The following is a 19,523-nucleotide window of genomic DNA, read 5'->3' on the forward strand; positions in this document are numbered from 1 at the left end:
TATTAAATATATGTTATAAAATAAAAAAAATTAAAATTAAAATAAATTTAAAACATTATAAGAAAGAGGCGATGTAATTAATTAATTATAAGAAAATAAATAAAGGAGAAATTTGACTAGGTTAGTTGGACGATAATATTGACCACTGTTGCCAATACAAAAAAAATTATACTCTTTTTAATGAAATTACAAATTTTAAAAATCAATAAAACGATATTTACAATTTTTAATACAGTTATTAAACATATATCAAAATTATATTTTCTTTCAATAAATTAACAATTTTTATCATATTTTCTATATCCTAATGTTAATATTTTAATTTGTTATGTTTGCACAGCTGACTTTAGATTTCAGCCATTTTTCTTTTCATTTGGCAAGTGAAGTGTTAATCTGTGAGAAAGATGTTGTCACGATTAGCTTTTCGCAATGGTAATTATTCTTATTTTAATTAATAATAATTAAATTTTTACACAACAATATAGTTTATTTTGTGTCAGTAACAATTTTCTTAAATTTCATTCATATTTGTCAAGTTCTGTCTCTGTCATTCTGAATTCAAAGTCTCATTACATAATATAAAAAAAGCAGTCACATTTTGACAATTACTGTAAATTAGTAGTGAATTATTAAATTTTCATTTCAATAATTTATTATTCTTACATAATTGTTTGTTTCCTTTGAATTATTTAAACACTGACATTGATTTACAATTAATTCAATGGACATAACCTCAAAATCATACATGACCTATTATACTGTTATATTTAATATTGAAATTGTGAATATTTTTACCATTAATTTAAAACAATATTCTAATAAAATAATTTAAATTTTCAAATTCTTGAATAATTGTTTTCATTCAGTGTAATTGTACTTTCAATTTGTCAAAGTATTTTCATAAATATATCATGGAGTAAAAACTTATTTAAAATTTGTTTAAATTATTAATTTAATAATTATAAATATTGTTTTTAATTTATTCGTCGTAAATATTTTATATGTATAATAAATTTTGAAAATATGATAGAAATTATGATAAAATTGATAATTTAGTAAATGAAAATCAATTTTTTTTTTTTAGCCAAAATATTGCCCGCTATGGCTCAAAGGGCCCAGGGTACAACGACCACCACATTCGATCGTCCTACCCGTCTTGTAGATACATCACCAACTCGTCTTGGAATTATTCCTGAAGAATGGTTTACATTTTTCTATCCAAAAACCGGAGTCACAGGTAATTTAATTAAATAATTATTTAATTTTACCTTTAATTACAATTATGGAAAAAAATGGTTTTTATTGCTTTTCCAGGAGGGTACATGTTTGGCCTTGGCGTAGGAACCTATTTAATTTCGAAAGAAATTTACATTATGGAACACGAATATTACGCGGGATTATCTTTGTTCATAGTTTTGTGCGGAGGTTACTACAAATTTTATAATCAAATTCACGGTGCTATTGAGAAAAGGCAGAATGCACAAGAGCAGCAATTTAAATCAATAACTGAAAATGATTTAAAAACAATGACTGATTCAATTAAAGATGCAGAAAAACAAAAATGGATAACTGGTGTTCAGTCAATGATTATGGAAGCGAAAAAAGAGAATGTAGCAATGCAATTGGAAGCTGCCTACAGAGAGCGAGTTGCTCAAGTTTACAGCGAGGTAAATTAATTATTTACTAATTGAATTTTATTATTATTTTTTTTACCCATTTTAAATAACAAGAAAATTAATTATTAAATTTATCATTTAAATATCTAGGTGAAGAAACGATTAGACTATCAATTACAATTAGCCACCGTCGAACGTAAAATTGCACAGAAACATATGGTACAATGGATCATTAATAACGTCATGAAAGCTGTAACACCTGATTTAGAAAAATCTACATTACAGCAATGCATAACAGATCTTCAAGCTCTCGCCCCCAAGGCTTGAGAGATTTATTAAAATTTAGAATCTATAGACTTTTTAAATAAACGTCATCAACATACAAATATCTACGAATTTAAAAACTGTATATTTTTCTTTTCATTGTCGCAAATTGAACTCAACGCTGCGATTTGCAAACATTTCCAATAAAATTCTGTTATTCTAAAATCTCTCCTCTTATTCATAATTTACATGACTTTTTATTTATAAGGCATAAAAAAATTTTTTATTGCCAATTTGAAAATTGTTACAAAAATTTTATCAAAAACAAATTCGATTAATTATTAAAAAATTTAGTTAAATTTAGTTTACATGTACATCTAGAGAATGCTATTTGGAGAATTTAACAAAAAAAAAATTAAGTTCAAGGATAAAATTTTGAATATCCCTCCAAATTTGTCCGACTAACCTAACCTGATAATTTTCGCGTATGCGCAAAGGAATTGAAATTGTTTTCAATGTGTGAGTTTTGGAAACTATATTAATGTGACCTTTTTGTCGTTTATTGGAGTTAAATGTGTATTGGTGCTGTTTGTAGTCGTTTGTCAACCGAAAATGGCGGAGGATTTTAGTGATACGAATTCCCATGAAAACACAAAAAATCACATTCCTCAGAGATGTAAAAATCAATGGGTACGTCTTAATGTTGGCGGTACATATTTTCTAACAGCAAAAACAACATTAACAAGGGATCCAAATTCATTTCTATATCGACTATGCCAGGAGGACTCTGACCTCATCTCCGACAGGGTTAGTTGACATTTACAAATTTCCCGCGGCATTTAAATTTTAATAATAAATATATTTTCACTTATTATTTGTGATAATTTATAAAAATTAATATCATTTTTTTAATTTTCTACTAATTTTACATTTAAAATCAATTAATTTAAGAAAGATTTTAATCATCAAACCTACCCTTGTTTCTAAAGTCAGCTCGTCTTTTTTAGCACTTGGCTATGCGAGAAAATTATTTTTGTAAACTAAACTTTTTATTTTGTCAATATTGTACAAATGGAGGGGTTTTTTTTGTAGGATGAAACTGGAGCCTATCTAATAGACAGAGATCCAACTTATTTCAGTCCAATTTTAAATTACCTTCGACATGGTAAATTGGTAATTAATAAAGATCTCGCTGAGGAAGGTGTTTTGGAAGAAGCTGAATTCTATAACATTACTGATCTAATTAGGCTAGTTAAAGAAAGAATTATTCTCAGAGATACAAGACCGATACGTGATTCACAAAAACTTGTGTACAGGGTTTTGCAATGCCATGAGGACGAGCTCACACAAATGGTATCAACCATGTCCGATGGATGGAAATTTGAACAAGTAAGTCCAAAATTTTCAAAAAGCATTTGATAATTGTCAATTACTAAATTGAATAAGAATTTAATTTCTAATAAAATATTTATATATAGTACATGTCATTAAAAAAAAAATTTCTACAGAATAAGCGTCTTTTTCTTCTCAAAACATGAGATTTAATTTCTAGAACATTTTTTCAAGAATAATTTCTATTAAAAATTTCGAGGCAATAAATTTTCTATTTTACTCCATTGTTTCAGCTGATAAATATAGGTTCACAATATAATTATGGCAATGATGATCAAGCAGAATTCTTGTGCATTGTAAGTCGAGAATATGGTCCGAGTCAATTAGCCAGTAAAGAACAGGAATCAACAGATCGCGTTAAGGTAAATCAACTAAAATAGTTTTAAAAACAAAATAAAAAGTTGCTTTTTTTGGAAGATTATTATAACCGACGTAACAAAAATGTTTTTCTCAACGCCTATTGGTTATTTTCTTTAAAAAAAAAATTAGCATTATTACAAAAAAAAAAAAAAAAAAAACCTGTCAACTACAAATATTTTGCGTTATTTTTCATTTATATGCAACATTATATTATTTTAGATTTGTGAACATATCTTTTTTTCTATTAACTTTTATAACACAAAAGCTAACAGGGTGAAAATTCTTCATTTTTTTTTGTTTTGTTTGTTTGTTAATGAATCATAAAATAATATCTCTAATACTAAACTTTTGGGGTTGTTGGTCGGTAGCTAAAATAATTTTTAATATATTTAATACACGTATGTATTTTGAAGACATTTTTTTGTAATTTAGCTTTTAAACTACCCGCATAATTTTTTTTTTTTTCTTTATTTTAAATTGAAAATCAGCTGCTCTGCTTTATATTTGCAATATGCTTCGTTGCTTTTTTTAATTTAATGTTGTTTCAAACAACAAAGTAATTAAATTTAATACAGATATAGTAACATTAATAATAACATATATTTTTTACCTATTTATATAATATAATATTATAATTATTAATTAAATAACATTAAAAAAAATTGCAAATTCTCAGCAGATAAACCGATTTTCAAAAATTTTATTTCCAATTTTGTGTTATTGTCGTATTTATTTATGTGTATTGTCCTTCGTTTGCGAAATAGAAATAAAAATTTAATGCGGCTTATGAAATTAATGTGTAAAATATTTTTTTAATTTATGGCAAAATAGAAGAAGGAATATATTTGTGACCATTTTTAATATAATTTCAATTTATGCTCTTTATGCAATATTTTTTTGATATTATATATTTCAAGCAAATATACTTAAAACAAAAAAAGATTTTCAAGGTATACTTTTGCACAAATTCAAAAGCTGCATAAGCATGTTTTATTCCCTTTATACTTTTATTGTATACCTAAGTTTATAATTATTGTAAAGCATGCCATTTTGATTAAATAAAGAATATTTTTTCTTTCATTGGTTTGGTCAATTTTTCTCCCGAGTTTTGCATGTTTTGCATGATAATTTTTTAATTTTCATAAATCATTTTACACATCAGATTTTATAAGACGGCTACATTTAAAAAAAATTTCTCTGAAATTAATTTCAAGTCAAAGGCAATTCTCAATTTATATTGACAAAATTAACAATCTCATCTGGAATAACAAAAGAACTTGAAAATAAAAAAAAATAATAATTTTGTTTTTTTTTTCCAACTAAGATTAGAAAATAATTTCAGAGAAATTTTTTTTGGGTTCACTTGGTTAAAGGCAGAAGTCAACTAATATTTTAAAAATGCTTTTATCTGGGAAATTTGATCGGTATTTAAAAATTGGAGCTTGTGCAAAAAAAAAAAAATTGTATTAATATATAAACAAATCTCAATATCTTTTAATAAGTTCGAGTCATTGGGTTCTATTCTAGGTTCTGCAGCAGAAGGGTTCACGTATGTAATTTCTAGTCCGCCCCGAATTGTTTTACCTCCCCTGATGTAGAATTAAGAATAAAGCTGTGAAGGACACAGATTATAAAAGATAAAAAAAAAGAAGCCGCAAGAATCGTCCTCGTTTTAAGAAATTATTTTTAAGATCTCAAGAGAAAAAAAATTGTAATCCTATTCTTGAAGATACATATTAATAAGCAAACGCTCGACTGATCTGTGAAATGAATTTTAAGAGAGATCAGAATTATAATTTGTCACCCTGGTGCAAAATATATCTTGCTGGCGAAAAAAAAACAATCCTTCAAGTGTGGCATGTTTTAAAGGTTTGAATTCACTAATGAATTTAACAGACAATAGCTTTTAAGATAGGGAACGTCTTTCGTATCAATTTCTTCAAATTTAGACTCAACATTTCGCAATCTCTGATTTATTTATCAGCAAATTCACAATTTCTATTAGACAAATTTTCACAAAATATTTTTTAACAATTTTTATTAATTTCACTTTTTGATAAAATTAAATTTTACTACTTTATAAAATCAATTTTTGATTATTAAAGTTTTTTTAAATATTTTTTTCTTAATAAAATATTTTTTAATATCAATTTTTAAAATATATTTTACATGATATTACATTTATACTTTAAGTTTAAATTAATATTTTCAAAAAATAGATTTTTAATATATTAATTTTCGAAGAATTAAAAAATGAAAAGCAAAAAATTAATATTAAACATATTTGCCTGATAATTAAAACAGAGATTAGTTTTGTACCAAATTGTAAAAAAAAATGATTTTTTTTTTATTTCTACCTATACAATATTGTATATTACGACATAAGGGTCTTAAAAATTAACCTTTTCACTGCCGCCAAAAAAAAACATAATATTTACCTAGAGACTAGTAGGGTGATAATTATATACCTGTTTTAATAATTGAGTACTCGATAATCAAGACAGATTATAATAATGTAAATATAGAATCAGCGGGACTTGATTGCAAATTATACATTTTTCATTAAAAAAAAATTATATATATACGCGTGGAAATATTTCCATTTTTATTTTGAAAAAAGTACTAATTTATCGCAAATTAATATACAAAATTTGCATTGTCCAAATTATTCGGAGCAAAATATTCAAACATCTATTCTAAAACATAATAATAATAATAATAATAATAATAATAATAAAAAAAAAAAAACTCAAAATAGTCGTAAAAATACAAAATCACCGCAGTTTTATATATATACACACAATGAATCACTAAATTTTTAAGCGATGACTCGAGTACTACGCTAACGTTTTATTTTTTCATCTAATCACCGACAAATTTTTTTTAATTCCCATTTTAATAAATAATGTTCCTACTTTTGCAATTTTAATAGATTTTATGATTTTGTGATATATATATATTTGCTGTATTCTTTTTACTCCCACTTGGAAATACTCATTTAATTATTCATGATCTTTTTAATTGTGTTCAAGAACAAAAAAAAAAAAAAAAAAAAAAAATGAAAGTACTCACAATTTTTTCACATAGAAAATCGCGATATGAAAAAAAAATTCTGTATTTTACAGATTTTTGTCTGATGATGCTTTTGCTTCCTTAGTATAATGAAGTTGAAATTTGTAAAGTAGAGTATAACTCAATAAAAAAAATTACTAGAATATTTTTATAAATTTTTTAAAAATTAGTGTTAATGACAAGAATTTTGTGTAGAATTAAAAATAAAAAAAATAAAAAAAAAACAATTACGATAGATCATAAAGCCCATAGAACATATCACAACATATAATAATTAATAATAATAATTAGATATGCAATAAAAATTAATTCGATATCTATTACATTAAAAAATTAACCTTCAATATTAGATAATTAGATAACAATAAACTTTTAGAAAAATTTTATTTTTAATTAAACTCATAAAAAGTGATTAAAAGGTAAGGACCTCCATTCCACAACCTTCAATTTTTATCAGCTAAAAAACAAAATTAAGAAAAACATTTTTATGAGTTTAATATTTCTAAAAGTTTATTTTTATGTTATAATAAAAATTAAATAAAATATAAGATTTTAGATATTTTTACTTTGTAAACTTTACAAAATTCAACTTCAATCAATTAACTTGATGATTTTTTTTTTATATAGTTTTGAGTCTGATAAAACTAAAGTAACTAATTTATGTTAAATCGTCTGGGACGGTGAAAACATTTACAATAATTTTTTTTAGTCTCAGAAAGCCCATATTTAAATATGTGCGACAATATTATAAATAAAAAGAATAGAAAAATGCTTTAAAGGAAATTATAAACCTGTATAAAGCATGTAAAAAGAATACAGCCGTTACTCTATTTTGTATAGCAATTATAGGTAATGGGCTCGTGTTCAGGGCCTACTTAAAATCGAAATCGACGCAGAAGTCGATTTTCAAAGAAAGTGAAATAATAAAAAAAATAACAATGTTTTAATAATGAAACATTATTTTAAGCATCAAAAATTATTATCAATTATTTTCACACTATACTCGACTTCTGTGTCTATAATAATGACAATTTAATATAAGTACTGCTACCACTAATAATAATACATAATAAAAAAAAATAAAAAACGTTTAGCGCATATTACCAAAAATATCGCACATATTTGGTAAATAGGAAAAAAAGGCTTAAGTTTTTATTTTTCATTCAGTTAGGTAATTAATATCATAACATTATTTTTAGATTTTATATTCTTTTCTTTAATATTTTTCTAAGAATTTTAATATTTCTTTTAAATAATTTTTATAGAGACGTTTTTTTTATCATTTTATTATTTTACTGATTTTATTTCTTATTTTAAATTCTATATTTTTCATTAATTTTGAAAATATATTGTATATGAAAAAATTAGAGTTTTAAAAAATTTTAAGAGCGTCGAAATTTTTAATTAATAAATTAAAAAATTATATATATATTATTTTATGAATATTTTTCGCAATTATATTAATTAGGTTATAAGAATCGACGTTTTATTTTTAGATAATGTTTTGAGATACATGAAAACGCTCAAAAAACCGAATTTTATTGTTTGCATTTTTAGATATTAAAAAGAATTTTAACGTATACTCCGCGTGCGAACGTATATAATATAAATATAATTAGCGAATAAATAAAAAAAAAAAAAAAAATTAATCCTAATGTTTGACAAGAAAAAGACGTTTTTCTTGTTTCGACATTTTTTAAAGGACATTGTACTATAAACGCAGAGATAAATGTTTTATTAGAAAATAATGGCTACAATAAAATTGAAGTAGGATGTATTCAAAAGAAAAATTAATTATTATTATTAAATACTATATATATAGAACCTGAAAACTTATCATAGGATTTATAAATCCGTGAGGAAAAATTTAGAGTGATTTATAATTGAGAAAAAAAAAATTTAGAGTGAGAAATCAAGAATTAATTAAGCTACGACGTGCTGCTTGTTAATACAATTGGAAATTTATTACCGAAAAATTTGGCATAATTATTTATTAAATTCTACTTTCCCTAATGTTTCTATTTCTAATCGAATTTGAAATAAAAAGAATATTAAGGAAAATAAAAATTAAAAAATAATTATTGATTCCAAAGAATTTATTATATTAATTCTTTATAAAAGACTTTCGACAAGTCGCGTAAAAAAAAATGCGAAAATTAATAAACGTTGCATTCAGAGCTTAATATGATTTTGTCATTAGTTAATTTTTTTTTTTTAGGCAAGCTTTATTGTAGGAACATTTCATCGACACTAAACTAATAATATAAAGAACAATAATAATTGTTCGTTACCTACATTTTTAACTAAGTCATAATTGTAATCCAATTGTGTGTATTTCTACTTTCATAGAATTTTCTAAATTTGTCAACGACTCGACTTTTTCTATATTATATTTAACAACTAAAAAAAGAAAAATTACATCAAATTCTGTGTGTAGTCCTTCAAAAGAACTTTCACAAAATTGATAAGTAATTTAGAAAAATGTTTTGAGAGATACCAGGTGGACCTGAGATTTTCAATTTAAAATTTACCTTCTGGATATTTCATATAACCTTTTTGGAATTTATTATACAAGACCAAATAAGAATCAGAAACAAATAAGAATTTTTGAAAACTGATATATATGTATATTAATTGAAACTATATATATATACAAGGAAAAAAAAATATATCCAGTAGTTGTAGATAAAAACAAAAAATAAATGTTATTGCTGTTTTCCTTATCGCGTGTAAAGTTCAATCGAATATTTGATTGTCCTATGTAAATGCGATGTAAATATAAAACAAAAAAAATTTTTTTTAAATGGTTATTATGAAGATTTTTCAAAATTCTAAACGACGTATGAATCAGAGGAAAAAATTATAATTGAAATTTTTATGGGGTCACAAATTTGTACGTTTTAAGGCTTCATCCCACCCTTCTCTTTACACAAATAAAAACACACAGCTCATTGTAATAGGTTTGATAACTGTAACATTTTACAATTTTCACCCTTTCACATTGTACAATTGTAAGCAAAAAAAAAAAAAAAAAAAAAAAACAAGAGTGATAAAAACTTTATCATTTGTATAAGTTGTAAAATTTTAAAGTAAATAAATAAAAAGAAAATATTGTAAAACTTTTAATTATTTCCGTATCATTTTCTTTTTTCATTTATAATTTAAGAGGAATTCGATTGTAATACCAACAAATTTATCATTTAATCCAATAAAAATATATTTATATCACAAATGTAATATTAATTACAAAGTTCGTGTAAAAAAAATTACACAAAACATAAAAATTTTTAAACAAAAAAAAAGAGAATAGAAAGAAAAGCTTTTTAGTTTTTTTTTGAAAGCTAATGGAAATATAATCAAATTCTTTAAGAAAATTTAGAATATTTCCTAATAAAAAAATATTTGATTATATTTCCAATAAAAAAATTAAACTTACATTTTTTGGATTTTATTTCTTTTCATAAAAATAAAGAAATAAAATAATGAGTATTTCTATTATTGTAACAAATTTATGGCATATTTGCTATTTGTTTTAATGGTTGATCGAGATATTTAGCTAATGCTTGAGCTTTTTCTCTTAATAAACCAAATCCTACATTTTCTCTTGCATATAGACATAAAAGTAAATTCGCTACTTCGGTAATGACAACTTTTCCATCCTGGAAAAAAAGAATATTATTTTGTAATTAATCAAATAAAAAACAAAAAAAAAATATACTGGCGTCATAAACCATACCACACAATCCATTAATACAAATTTAAGTTCATCTTCTTTAAATGCATTTCGTCCATTTTTTTCATATGCAGACCAAATACTACTTGTTATAGCAGCTGTAACTCTTGCATCTTTATCTCCATATCCACTGTACGCCAAAAGACCACCATCTCTATTTAACAATCTGTAATTATACTTGTTAAAAATGTAATTTCCTTTTTGACAAACAGTTAATTTCTCTTAAATTGACAATAAAAAATAATATACAACTTTTAACTAAAGTTATTTTTGTAAATTGGAAATATTTTAAAAGAAAATGAAAATATTTTTTCTATTTAAAAATAAAAAAAATAAATTTCTACATAAAAATAATAAAATAATAATAATAATGTTTTCAATTTACAGTATTTACTTTAATAAAAATATCATAAATAGTTTATTATTTAGCAAAAAGTCAAAAATTGTATTGATAAATTCCAAAACCTAACCTACAAAACAAAACATTTATGGAAATTATCAAAATAAGTAATTTATCATTGTACTTACAAAGTATTTTCAACACCACCAGTATTTGCCTGACTCAAAACTTGAGTTAGAGCTTTTGGTCTTAACATTTTATTTGTTTTAATTTATTTTAAAAAAATTTTGTTTTAGAAAACTGACATTTGCACTTATTGACACTCACTCATACAAACATAAAAAGTATGTATGTATTTCCCATTAACGCTGCACGCTCATTGGTTGAATGCATTTATTTGCCTTGTGAACAACCTTTAATGCCATGTGACATTTCCATCTGTCATTCATTACATTAAAAAAATGTGTTTGTGTTCATTATTTTCGTTTAATAATTCAGTAATTAAGAAATAATTTATTTTATTAATTTGTATTAATTTCTTAATAAAATTTTGACGTTTTTTTAAATAAAACTTTTTAATCATACTTAAAATATCACAAGAGGAAAATAATTACTTTTCTTCTCTCTCGATTATTAAATAAAATTGCAAAATAAGGAAAATAAGTGTTTTGCTTTTTTGCTAAAATAAAACGTTTAAGGAAACGATAATAATTTCACGAAAAAAATAAATAATATAAGGAAACATTCAAGTTTTACATTTTGAAGATTATGTGAAATAATGTTAACCTTCGATGAAGATTTAGAACTCGATTCTCTACCAGCAGATATTTATAAAGAACTTATTTATGAACTTAATCAAGATTCAGGATGGCGTATTTTGGGGCTATACGTTTCCAAAGAATTGGGTTGTTTCGGGTAATTAATTAAATTATTATTTCTAAAAATATGCGAAATGAAAATCTAATCTTTTTTTTTTTATTTTCTACAGAAATGAACAAATATGGATACGAGAATTCGAGCAAAATAAATTTGCAAATAATCAAACACCTGCGGAAAAATTACTATTTGAACTACGTATTAAAATGTGTACTGTTGGAGTTTTAAGTTCTTTACTTGAAGACTGTGGTTTATTAAAAGCATTATCAGTTTTATCTTCTCCAGGTAATTGAGAAAAAAATTAAAAAATTTCACAATCATATAAATATTTTACCTAGATATATTTTACAAAAATAAATATGATAAATTTATAGAACCTCTGATAATCACACAACAACCAAATGAAAATTTAACTTCTGATGAAATTAAAGTTACTATGGGGCAAAAAGTAAAAATAATTTGCAAAGCTGTTGGAATGCCTCCACCGAATTATTTATGGTATCATGGAAATATTCCTCTCACAGATCATACTACAGAAGAATTAAATTTCAAAATAACAAAGTAAGAAAATAAAAAATTCAAACTTTAATAATTAAATTAAACTAATTGGAATTAATTTTTGCAAAATAGCTTTAATGAAGAAGGTGAATATAAATGTAAAGCCTATCAAATATGTCGAGATGAAAGTTTCAGAAATGAAATATATTCTGAATCAATATTTTTAAAAATAAAGCCAATTCCTGTTGTTATTGAAGAACAACCACAACCAACTTTATATGTTAAAGAAGGAGATAAACTTTTATTAAATTGTAAAGTAAACAATCATTCAAAGGCCCGTTTTCAATGGTTTCGAGATAATACAAAATTGGATGATCAAACTTCACAAATACTTTCAGTAACTATTTATTAAATTTATAAAAATTGAAATTAATTGAAAAAAATCAATTCTATAAATATTCTATTAATTATAATTTATTTCAATTCTTATTAATTTAAAAAAAAATTACTGCGTTTGTTGCAGATAAGTAATTTTAATGGAAAAGACGAAGGAAAATATTATTGTTATGTTTTTAATCAAATTAGTGAAGTTTATACACAAAGAAGCTACGTAATGGTGAGTGTAAATTAATTTGGGACTTTTGATTTTATTAATTAAACTTTTTAAATACTGGATAAAACTAGGAATAAAACAAATATTTTTTAAATGAAAGTGGAAGACCACCTCATTCCACAATTCTTTTAAAAATTATTTCAATTATAATAAACCTAATTTATTTATCAATTTAATTTAAAAAAAAATAGCTGAACAAAACTGAAAATTAACAAAAAAAAAAAAAATTAAAATGGAAAACCACCTCATCCTCAACCACACTTTTCCATTTTCATTTTTTTGTTTTTAAAATTTAAGACAATTTTTTAAATTGGAACATTTTTCAAAAATTTATTAACAAAAATTGTATAAAATTAAGAAATAACAAACATTTTTTAAATGAAAGTGGAAGACCACCTCATTCCACAACCACACTTTTCCACTTTCATTTAAAAACTATTTTAATTATAATAAACCTAATTTATTTATAAATTTAATTTTAAAAAAAAATAGCTGAACAAAACTGAAATTTAACAAAAAATTAAAAAAATTAAAATGGAAAACCACCTCATCCTCAACCTCACTTTTCCATTTTCATTTTTTTTTTGTTTTTAAAATTTATGACAAATTTTTAAATTGGAACATTTTTCAAAAATTTATTAACAAAAATTGTATAAAATTAAGAAATAACAAACATTTTTTAAATGAAAGTGGAAGACCACCTCATTCCACAACTACACTTTTCCACTTTCATTTAAAAACTATTTTAATTATAATAAACCTAATTTATTTAGGGTCAACCGGGGTAAATCCGAACGCTTTTAGTAAGTTTCAACAATAACATAAGTTTTTTCTTTAAAAAAAAAATACTTCCGGTATTCTGGTGCATGAAGTTGTTACTTTACTTCCATAGAACAATTTTATGGGGTAGAAAAAATTTTTGATAAATTACAATCGCAGGAAACTTAGTGTTCGTATTTACCTCGATACTTTGCAACTTTCCTAAAATATGGGGGTAAATACGAACGCCACTGTATTTCAGAAAAATCTTAGGGAAAATAAATTTAAAGTATTGCAATTGTTAAACTTATATAAAAACTCAAAAAAAATACGATAATAAACCTATTATGTAATAATGCATCATATATAAATACAAAAATCAAACAGGTTAAAAATTAAAATGCATTACACAATTAAAACCTTCAATAACTTTATCAAATCATAACGGATTTTTGCAAAACTTGGTACAGAAAGTATTTTGGAGTGATTGAATGTAAATACAAAAATAAAAGTCAAATTTTTTAAATTCAAAATGGCGTACTTTCCTAAAACTTATTTTTAAAAATGATCAAATTTGCTAACCCTGAAACCCCCCGAGTAACAATTTTCGAGCGAATCCAATGAATTTTTTAATTCTCGTCCGCCATTTTGAATTTTGAAAAACTGACTTCAAATTGGTAATTAGCGACCCCAAAAACCGTAGAATACCAAATTTTATTAAGATCCTGAAAAACTTTTTTCAACAAACCATTTGGCAAAAAAATTGAAACACTCCTTCGAGAGAACAGAGATTAAGTTTCTGCTTATTAATTACTAACGAGGATACGTATAGAAAGAAAAACTTTTTTCTATGTACTTTTATAATGTTAAAATAATAGTGTAATCAAATAAAAACAATTTTGTGTGGCTTTGATGTAAAAAAAAATTATTAAAAATACCGTTCGGATTTACCCCAGTTTTCCAATTTTCTTGGGTAAATACGAACGGTCTGATATTATTAATAAAATTTTACAGAAGGCAAAAATCAAATATAGTTTCTGTTCTAGTATTCATAACAAACAATTATAAATAATAAAATAAATTTTTAGCTTCTTTTTCTTCAAATACGAGACAAAATACTGAAAGAGTGTCATCTTTGATTTTCAATCTTTTTTGCAATACTTGTTATCTTTGTTTATGCTGTTGCTAATTAACAAACAAAAAATGGGATAATACTTAGAATCTCTTCAAGAGGATCTGAGGTAAAAATTCTCATATCGAACTTATTTTTAAAAATTTTAATTAAGCTGAAATAATTAGCGTTCGGATTTACCCCCCGTTCGGATTTACCCCAACTGACCCTACCAATTTAATTTTTAAAAAAATAGTTGAACAAAACTAAAAATTAACAAAAAATTTAAAAAATGAAAATGGAAAACCACCTCATCCTCAACCTCACTTTTCCATTTTCATTTTTTTTTTGTTTTGAAAATGTAAGACAATTTTTGAAAATTTATTAACAAAAATTGTATAAAATTAAGAAATAACAAAAATTTTTTAAATGAAAGTGGAAGACCACCTCATTCCACAACCACACTTTTCCACTTTCATTTAAAAACTATTTTAATAATAATAAACCTAATTTATTTATCAATTTAATTTTAAAAAAGAAAACAAAACTGAAAATTAACAAAAAATTAAAAAAATGAAAATGGAAGACAACCTCATCCTCAACCTCACTTTTCCATTTTTATTTTTTTTTTTGTTCATTTTCAAAATTTAAATAATTTTTTAAATTATAAAATTCAGGTGGATCTTCCTAGGCAAAAAACAGTTGCAAAAATTGCTTTGCTAATTGCAAACGAAGACTATCAATATCATACAAAATTAAGCACACCAAAAGCGGACGTGGCACGAATTGCAGAAATTTTAGAAGGAATTGGTTTCACCGTAATTTGCCTAATTAATTTAACATTAATCGAAATGAGAAATGCAATATCAATATTTAGCGAAGCATTGGTGGATGGCGTTTATGGTATTAAAAAAAAAATGGAAATTCATTCCAAAAGTATAATTGAAACATTTATACATTTTTTTCAAATTATAAAAATTTTTACAGGTTTATTTTATTTTGCGGGTCATGGATTTAAAATGCAAGAGAGTTATATGTTGCCGATTGATGCGCCAGAAGTTTATTTGAGAAATAATGCTATTTGCGAAAGTCAATTATTATCAGTTGTTTTGAAAAATGATCCTGCTCTTTTTGTTACTATTTTAGATGTCTGTCAAACAGTTCCGTCCAAGTGTGTAATATAAATAAGAGAAAAAAAAAACATAATTAAATAATGAGCCAAAAGTTTTGAACGTTCAAATGAACAAAATATTTTTTTTTAATCTATAAAGTATTAAAAATTATAATGTCAATGTAAAATAAAACAGTAAATTAAACAATTATTAAATTAAATAACTTCTTTTTAGATATTTAAAACAATATTTTGTAATAAAATTCGTACTTAAAGAAGTTGCAAAAAAATTTTGTTCATTTGAACGTTCAAAATTTTTGGCTCATATTAAATAAATTTTTAATTAAGATAATAAGTTTTGTAAATGGAATATATTTTTTTTTTCTTTTAGAGAAGTGAATCCTGAAATTCACAAAGAAATTCCTTTAGTGAATGAATATAAAGGAGGAAAAAATCTGAGAAATTTAATTCAAGCCTATTCAACCTCAAGTCATCGTCCAAGTTATGAAAGAAGTGGCAACGAATGTGGAGTATATGCAAAACATCTTAGTAAATTTCTTGATATGGATATACCAATAAATAAAGTTTTTGAAGAAGTTGGAAAATGTAAGTTTTTTCATTGAATTTTTTTTTCTATTTACAGGTAATAATAATCTATTTTTATTTATTCAGCTATTGATACCTGGTTAAAAGGAAAAGCTAGAAACCAAATTCCTATGGTTTCTTCTACAATTACAAAACCGTTTCGTCTCACTGATTCTACCTCAGGAAGTAATTTAAATATTTTTTTTAAACAATGAAATATTTATTAATTATCATATTTTACGCTGCAATTATTTTTCAGATAAACCTCCGTCAGCATTTATTAAAATTAGTCAATTAATCGCATTTCCCGAAAAAGTGATTGATATCAGTTTTGAGAAATGTGAAATAAAAGGGAAAATTTTGGTTTCTCCGTTCATGAAACCATATTTAAATATTGTTCGAATCAGATTATTAAATTCAGACAATTATGATGTGAATTTTTATAATTCTGTTCCTGCAGAAAAAAATAGTTTATATCAAAATTTAAAAACAAAAGAATGTTGGGTTCATAATCCACAATTTATAAAAGTAAGTTTATGATTCTTTATTTTATTATATTTGTTATAATAAAAAATCATAATAATAAAAAAAAATTTCATTTCATAGGGGCCATTGGTAATATGTCTTTTAAAAAATGGGGTACCAATTGGAGCAGCATTATTTGACTTTATGAATTATATTCCACTTTTATTAAAACATTTACAATGAAAAAAGTTTTGAAAAATTTTGTTAATGACTTGGAAAAAAGAAGTCAATGTTTTCAATTATGAATTTTATATTTGTTATATTTTTAAAAGAAGTGCAAATATTTATGTATTACTGGATATAATTATTTATAAAAAGCAAATACTTTGTTAATAAATATTAATTTATATTTTAATAAAAGTTTCAATAATAATTCAATCAGTTTTCAACAATCCTGTATCAGTAGGGTTTCAGTAGGGAATTTTTTTCCAAAAAAAAATTGGGGCTTAATTTTATGATGATGAAGTCCGCAACGTTTTTATAAACGAAAACGAAAAAATAATTAGACAATATCTATTAATTTGGGTTAAAATTTAAAATTTTAAATAAACGATTTTTAAAGAAATCATTTTTTAAAATGAAAAATTCTATAATTTTTTGCATAAAAAATATTTTTTTATAATTTGTTGATTAATGAAAACCACAAAAAATATATTTTTTAGGCAAAAAATTATAGAATTTTTTATTTTAAAAAATTATTTCTTTAAAAATCGTTTATTATAAACGTTGCGTACTTCAGTTTCGTTAATTTCTTGAAAGTTTGTGCAAATCAAAATTAGAGATAAATTGACATGAAAAAATAATTCTATTTTAATTTTTCGTTCTTGAAAACGTTGCGAACTTCAACCTCATTTAATTTTTAAAAAATACACATTATAAATTCAATGTTTTCAAAAATTATAAAATATCAATTAGAAATATCATAAAAATCAAATATAAATTTTTAAAATTCAATAATTAAGTAAATATTTCATAAAATATATAAAAATTATTAATAAAATGCAATAAGTATAAAAATGTTTAATCTCACCACGATGATACTGAAAATAATGGTATATTAATAAAATGTACAAAACAAATTATAAAAAAGTATAAAAATTTTTTATCTCACCACGATGATACTGAAAATAATAGTACAATATACATAATACACAAAATAATAGAATATAAATGAAAATATTAAAAGTGTTAAGAGCATACGAGAGAAAATAGAATTTATTTTTTTAATAGAAAAAAATAAATGTTTAGTATAAAAAAATTATTTTAGTTACTATTTTATAAAATAGTCATAGAAATATTTTCCATTTAACCTTTACTTATTGTCTCTCATATTGTCTCTTAAAACAACACAGTGGCGCAAAAAAATAAATAATGTAATAATACAATTTTTCCATTCACGCCAAAAATTTAAAAAAAAAAAAAATTTATACGCTTTCCTACCTACGCTGTATCTAAAAAATCTAGAAGAAAAAATAATTTACCACAATCACACACAAGTACGAAAAATATTTTACCTAAATCCTGTATTTAAAATAAAAACCCCAAACCCCGCGAAACAATCATACAACGTCAGGAACTGTATTCTTTCATACCGCCCAGGTGCAATAAACCTAAACTAGGGATTACGTCCCGGGACGTATATCCGTCACCTGAGCTCAAAACATCAAATAGCAAAAATATGGCACAAAAATTCAAATACATAAGTAGGATGTTCAGCGAAAATTATTAATTAATTTTAAATATTCCAATAAAGAATTAATTTCAAAAGCGTTTACTTTTTCACTAAATTGACCATTATTAATTATTCAGATTTAAAGAACTAAAAAATTAAGTCATGAAAATTGTAAAATTTTAATTTATAAGAAATAATCTTATTTAATTAAAATTTTCGGTTGAAAAAAAATCTGGAATCAAAAAAATTTTCTAAACACTGAACACCCTAGACAAATAAATCATTGACATAAATATAAATTTGTATTTTAACAACAGTTATATAATACAAAATAATAATTTATGTCAATGTGCGTCACCATGTTGTTTAAATTAAAAAATCACTCACCGATCGCGGAGTTCCAGCGTCGCGATATAATATAGGGGGCCGTTCATTAATTACGTAAGGACAATTAGAAAAAAATTTCTTAAACCCCCCTTTACCTTTACAAAAGATTTTGACAAGAAAAAAGAATAAAAGAAAAACAAAAGAAAAAAAACCATTAAAAAATTAAATTGTTATAAGTAAAATATTTCGTAAAAATGTCTTTAACCCCCCCCCCCCAAAAAAAAGAGAGCCATTACGTAATTAAAGACCCCCAGAAGCGTTGCTCTGCCCTTTTTCTCACCGCTCTGTAATCCTCCATTCCAGCTCCATTGTTGTCAGCACAGCTTCCTCATGGACCAGCTCGCGTTGAAGATATATATGTATCCTAGACTGCTGTTCTCTGCGCCTTTCTTCACCACTGCCTTATCCTCTTTCAGAACAACACTTTATTTCACTAACACTCATATTGCGGAAAACTATTGCAAATTTATCCCGCACACACAATAGTCAAGGAGAACAAATCTCTAAATGTTTCTTCATTTTCAAATTAATTAAATAGTTCCAGCACAACCACCGTTATGAACACGAGAATATTCCGAGAATTTTGAATAGTTATTTGTCTATAAATAC

The 19,523-nt window shown here is 24.0% G+C and overlaps 4 protein-coding genes across 4 annotated transcripts; 3 read left to right on the top strand and 1 right to left on the bottom strand.

The window, feature by feature from the left end:
• The first annotated feature begins 273 nt into the window (after window positions 1-273).
• LOC127284744 (ATP synthase subunit b, mitochondrial) lies at window positions 274-2,105 on the top strand. The gene is made up of 4 exons (XM_051310381.1): window positions 274-432; window positions 1,085-1,237; window positions 1,315-1,667; window positions 1,767-2,105. The coding sequence occupies exons 1-4, from the start codon at window positions 405-407 to the stop codon at window positions 1,941-1,943; spliced, it is 711 nt and encodes a 236-aa protein (XP_051166338.1). The 5' UTR covers window positions 274-404; the 3' UTR covers window positions 1,944-2,105.
• A 306-nt stretch (window positions 2,106-2,411) lies between these two features.
• On the top strand, window positions 2,412-6,117 carry LOC127284449 (BTB/POZ domain-containing protein KCTD5). The gene is made up of 4 exons (XM_051309886.1): window positions 2,412-2,687; window positions 2,973-3,269; window positions 3,506-3,634; window positions 5,160-6,117. The coding sequence occupies exons 1-4, from the start codon at window positions 2,493-2,495 to the stop codon at window positions 5,187-5,189; spliced, it is 651 nt and encodes a 216-aa protein (XP_051165843.1). The 5' UTR covers window positions 2,412-2,492; the 3' UTR covers window positions 5,190-6,117.
• Window positions 6,118-9,896: 3,779 nt separating this feature from the next.
• On the bottom strand, window positions 9,897-11,127 carry LOC127284450 (ragulator complex protein LAMTOR2). Its single transcript, XM_051309887.1, has 3 exons — window positions 10,966-11,127; window positions 10,441-10,603; window positions 9,897-10,363 (listed from the first exon to the last, which is right to left on the bottom strand). The coding sequence occupies exons 1-3, from the start codon at window positions 11,031-11,033 to the stop codon at window positions 10,214-10,216; spliced, it is 381 nt and encodes a 126-aa protein (XP_051165844.1). The 5' UTR covers window positions 11,034-11,127; the 3' UTR covers window positions 9,897-10,213.
• Window positions 11,128-11,260: 133 nt separating this feature from the next.
• Window positions 11,261-17,215, top strand: LOC127284448 (mucosa-associated lymphoid tissue lymphoma translocation protein 1-like). Its single transcript, XM_051309885.1, has 11 exons — window positions 11,261-11,692; window positions 11,766-11,938; window positions 12,028-12,214; window positions 12,284-12,548; window positions 12,675-12,767; window positions 15,312-15,537; window positions 15,622-15,805; window positions 16,137-16,351; window positions 16,418-16,516; window positions 16,590-16,858; window positions 16,937-17,215. Exons 1-11 carry the CDS (start codon window positions 11,556-11,558, stop codon window positions 17,036-17,038), a joined length of 1,950 nt encoding a protein of 649 aa, XP_051165842.1. The 5' UTR covers window positions 11,261-11,555; the 3' UTR covers window positions 17,039-17,215.
• Window positions 17,216-19,523: the final 2,308 nt, after the last annotated feature.

Source organism: Leptopilina boulardi, unplaced genomic scaffold, assembly GCF_019393585.1.
Source record: "Leptopilina boulardi isolate dan_hultmark-lab unplaced genomic scaffold, ZJU_Lbou_2.1 LbouV2_325, whole genome shotgun sequence".
NCBI lineage: Eukaryota > Metazoa > Arthropoda > Insecta > Hymenoptera > Figitidae > Leptopilina > Leptopilina boulardi.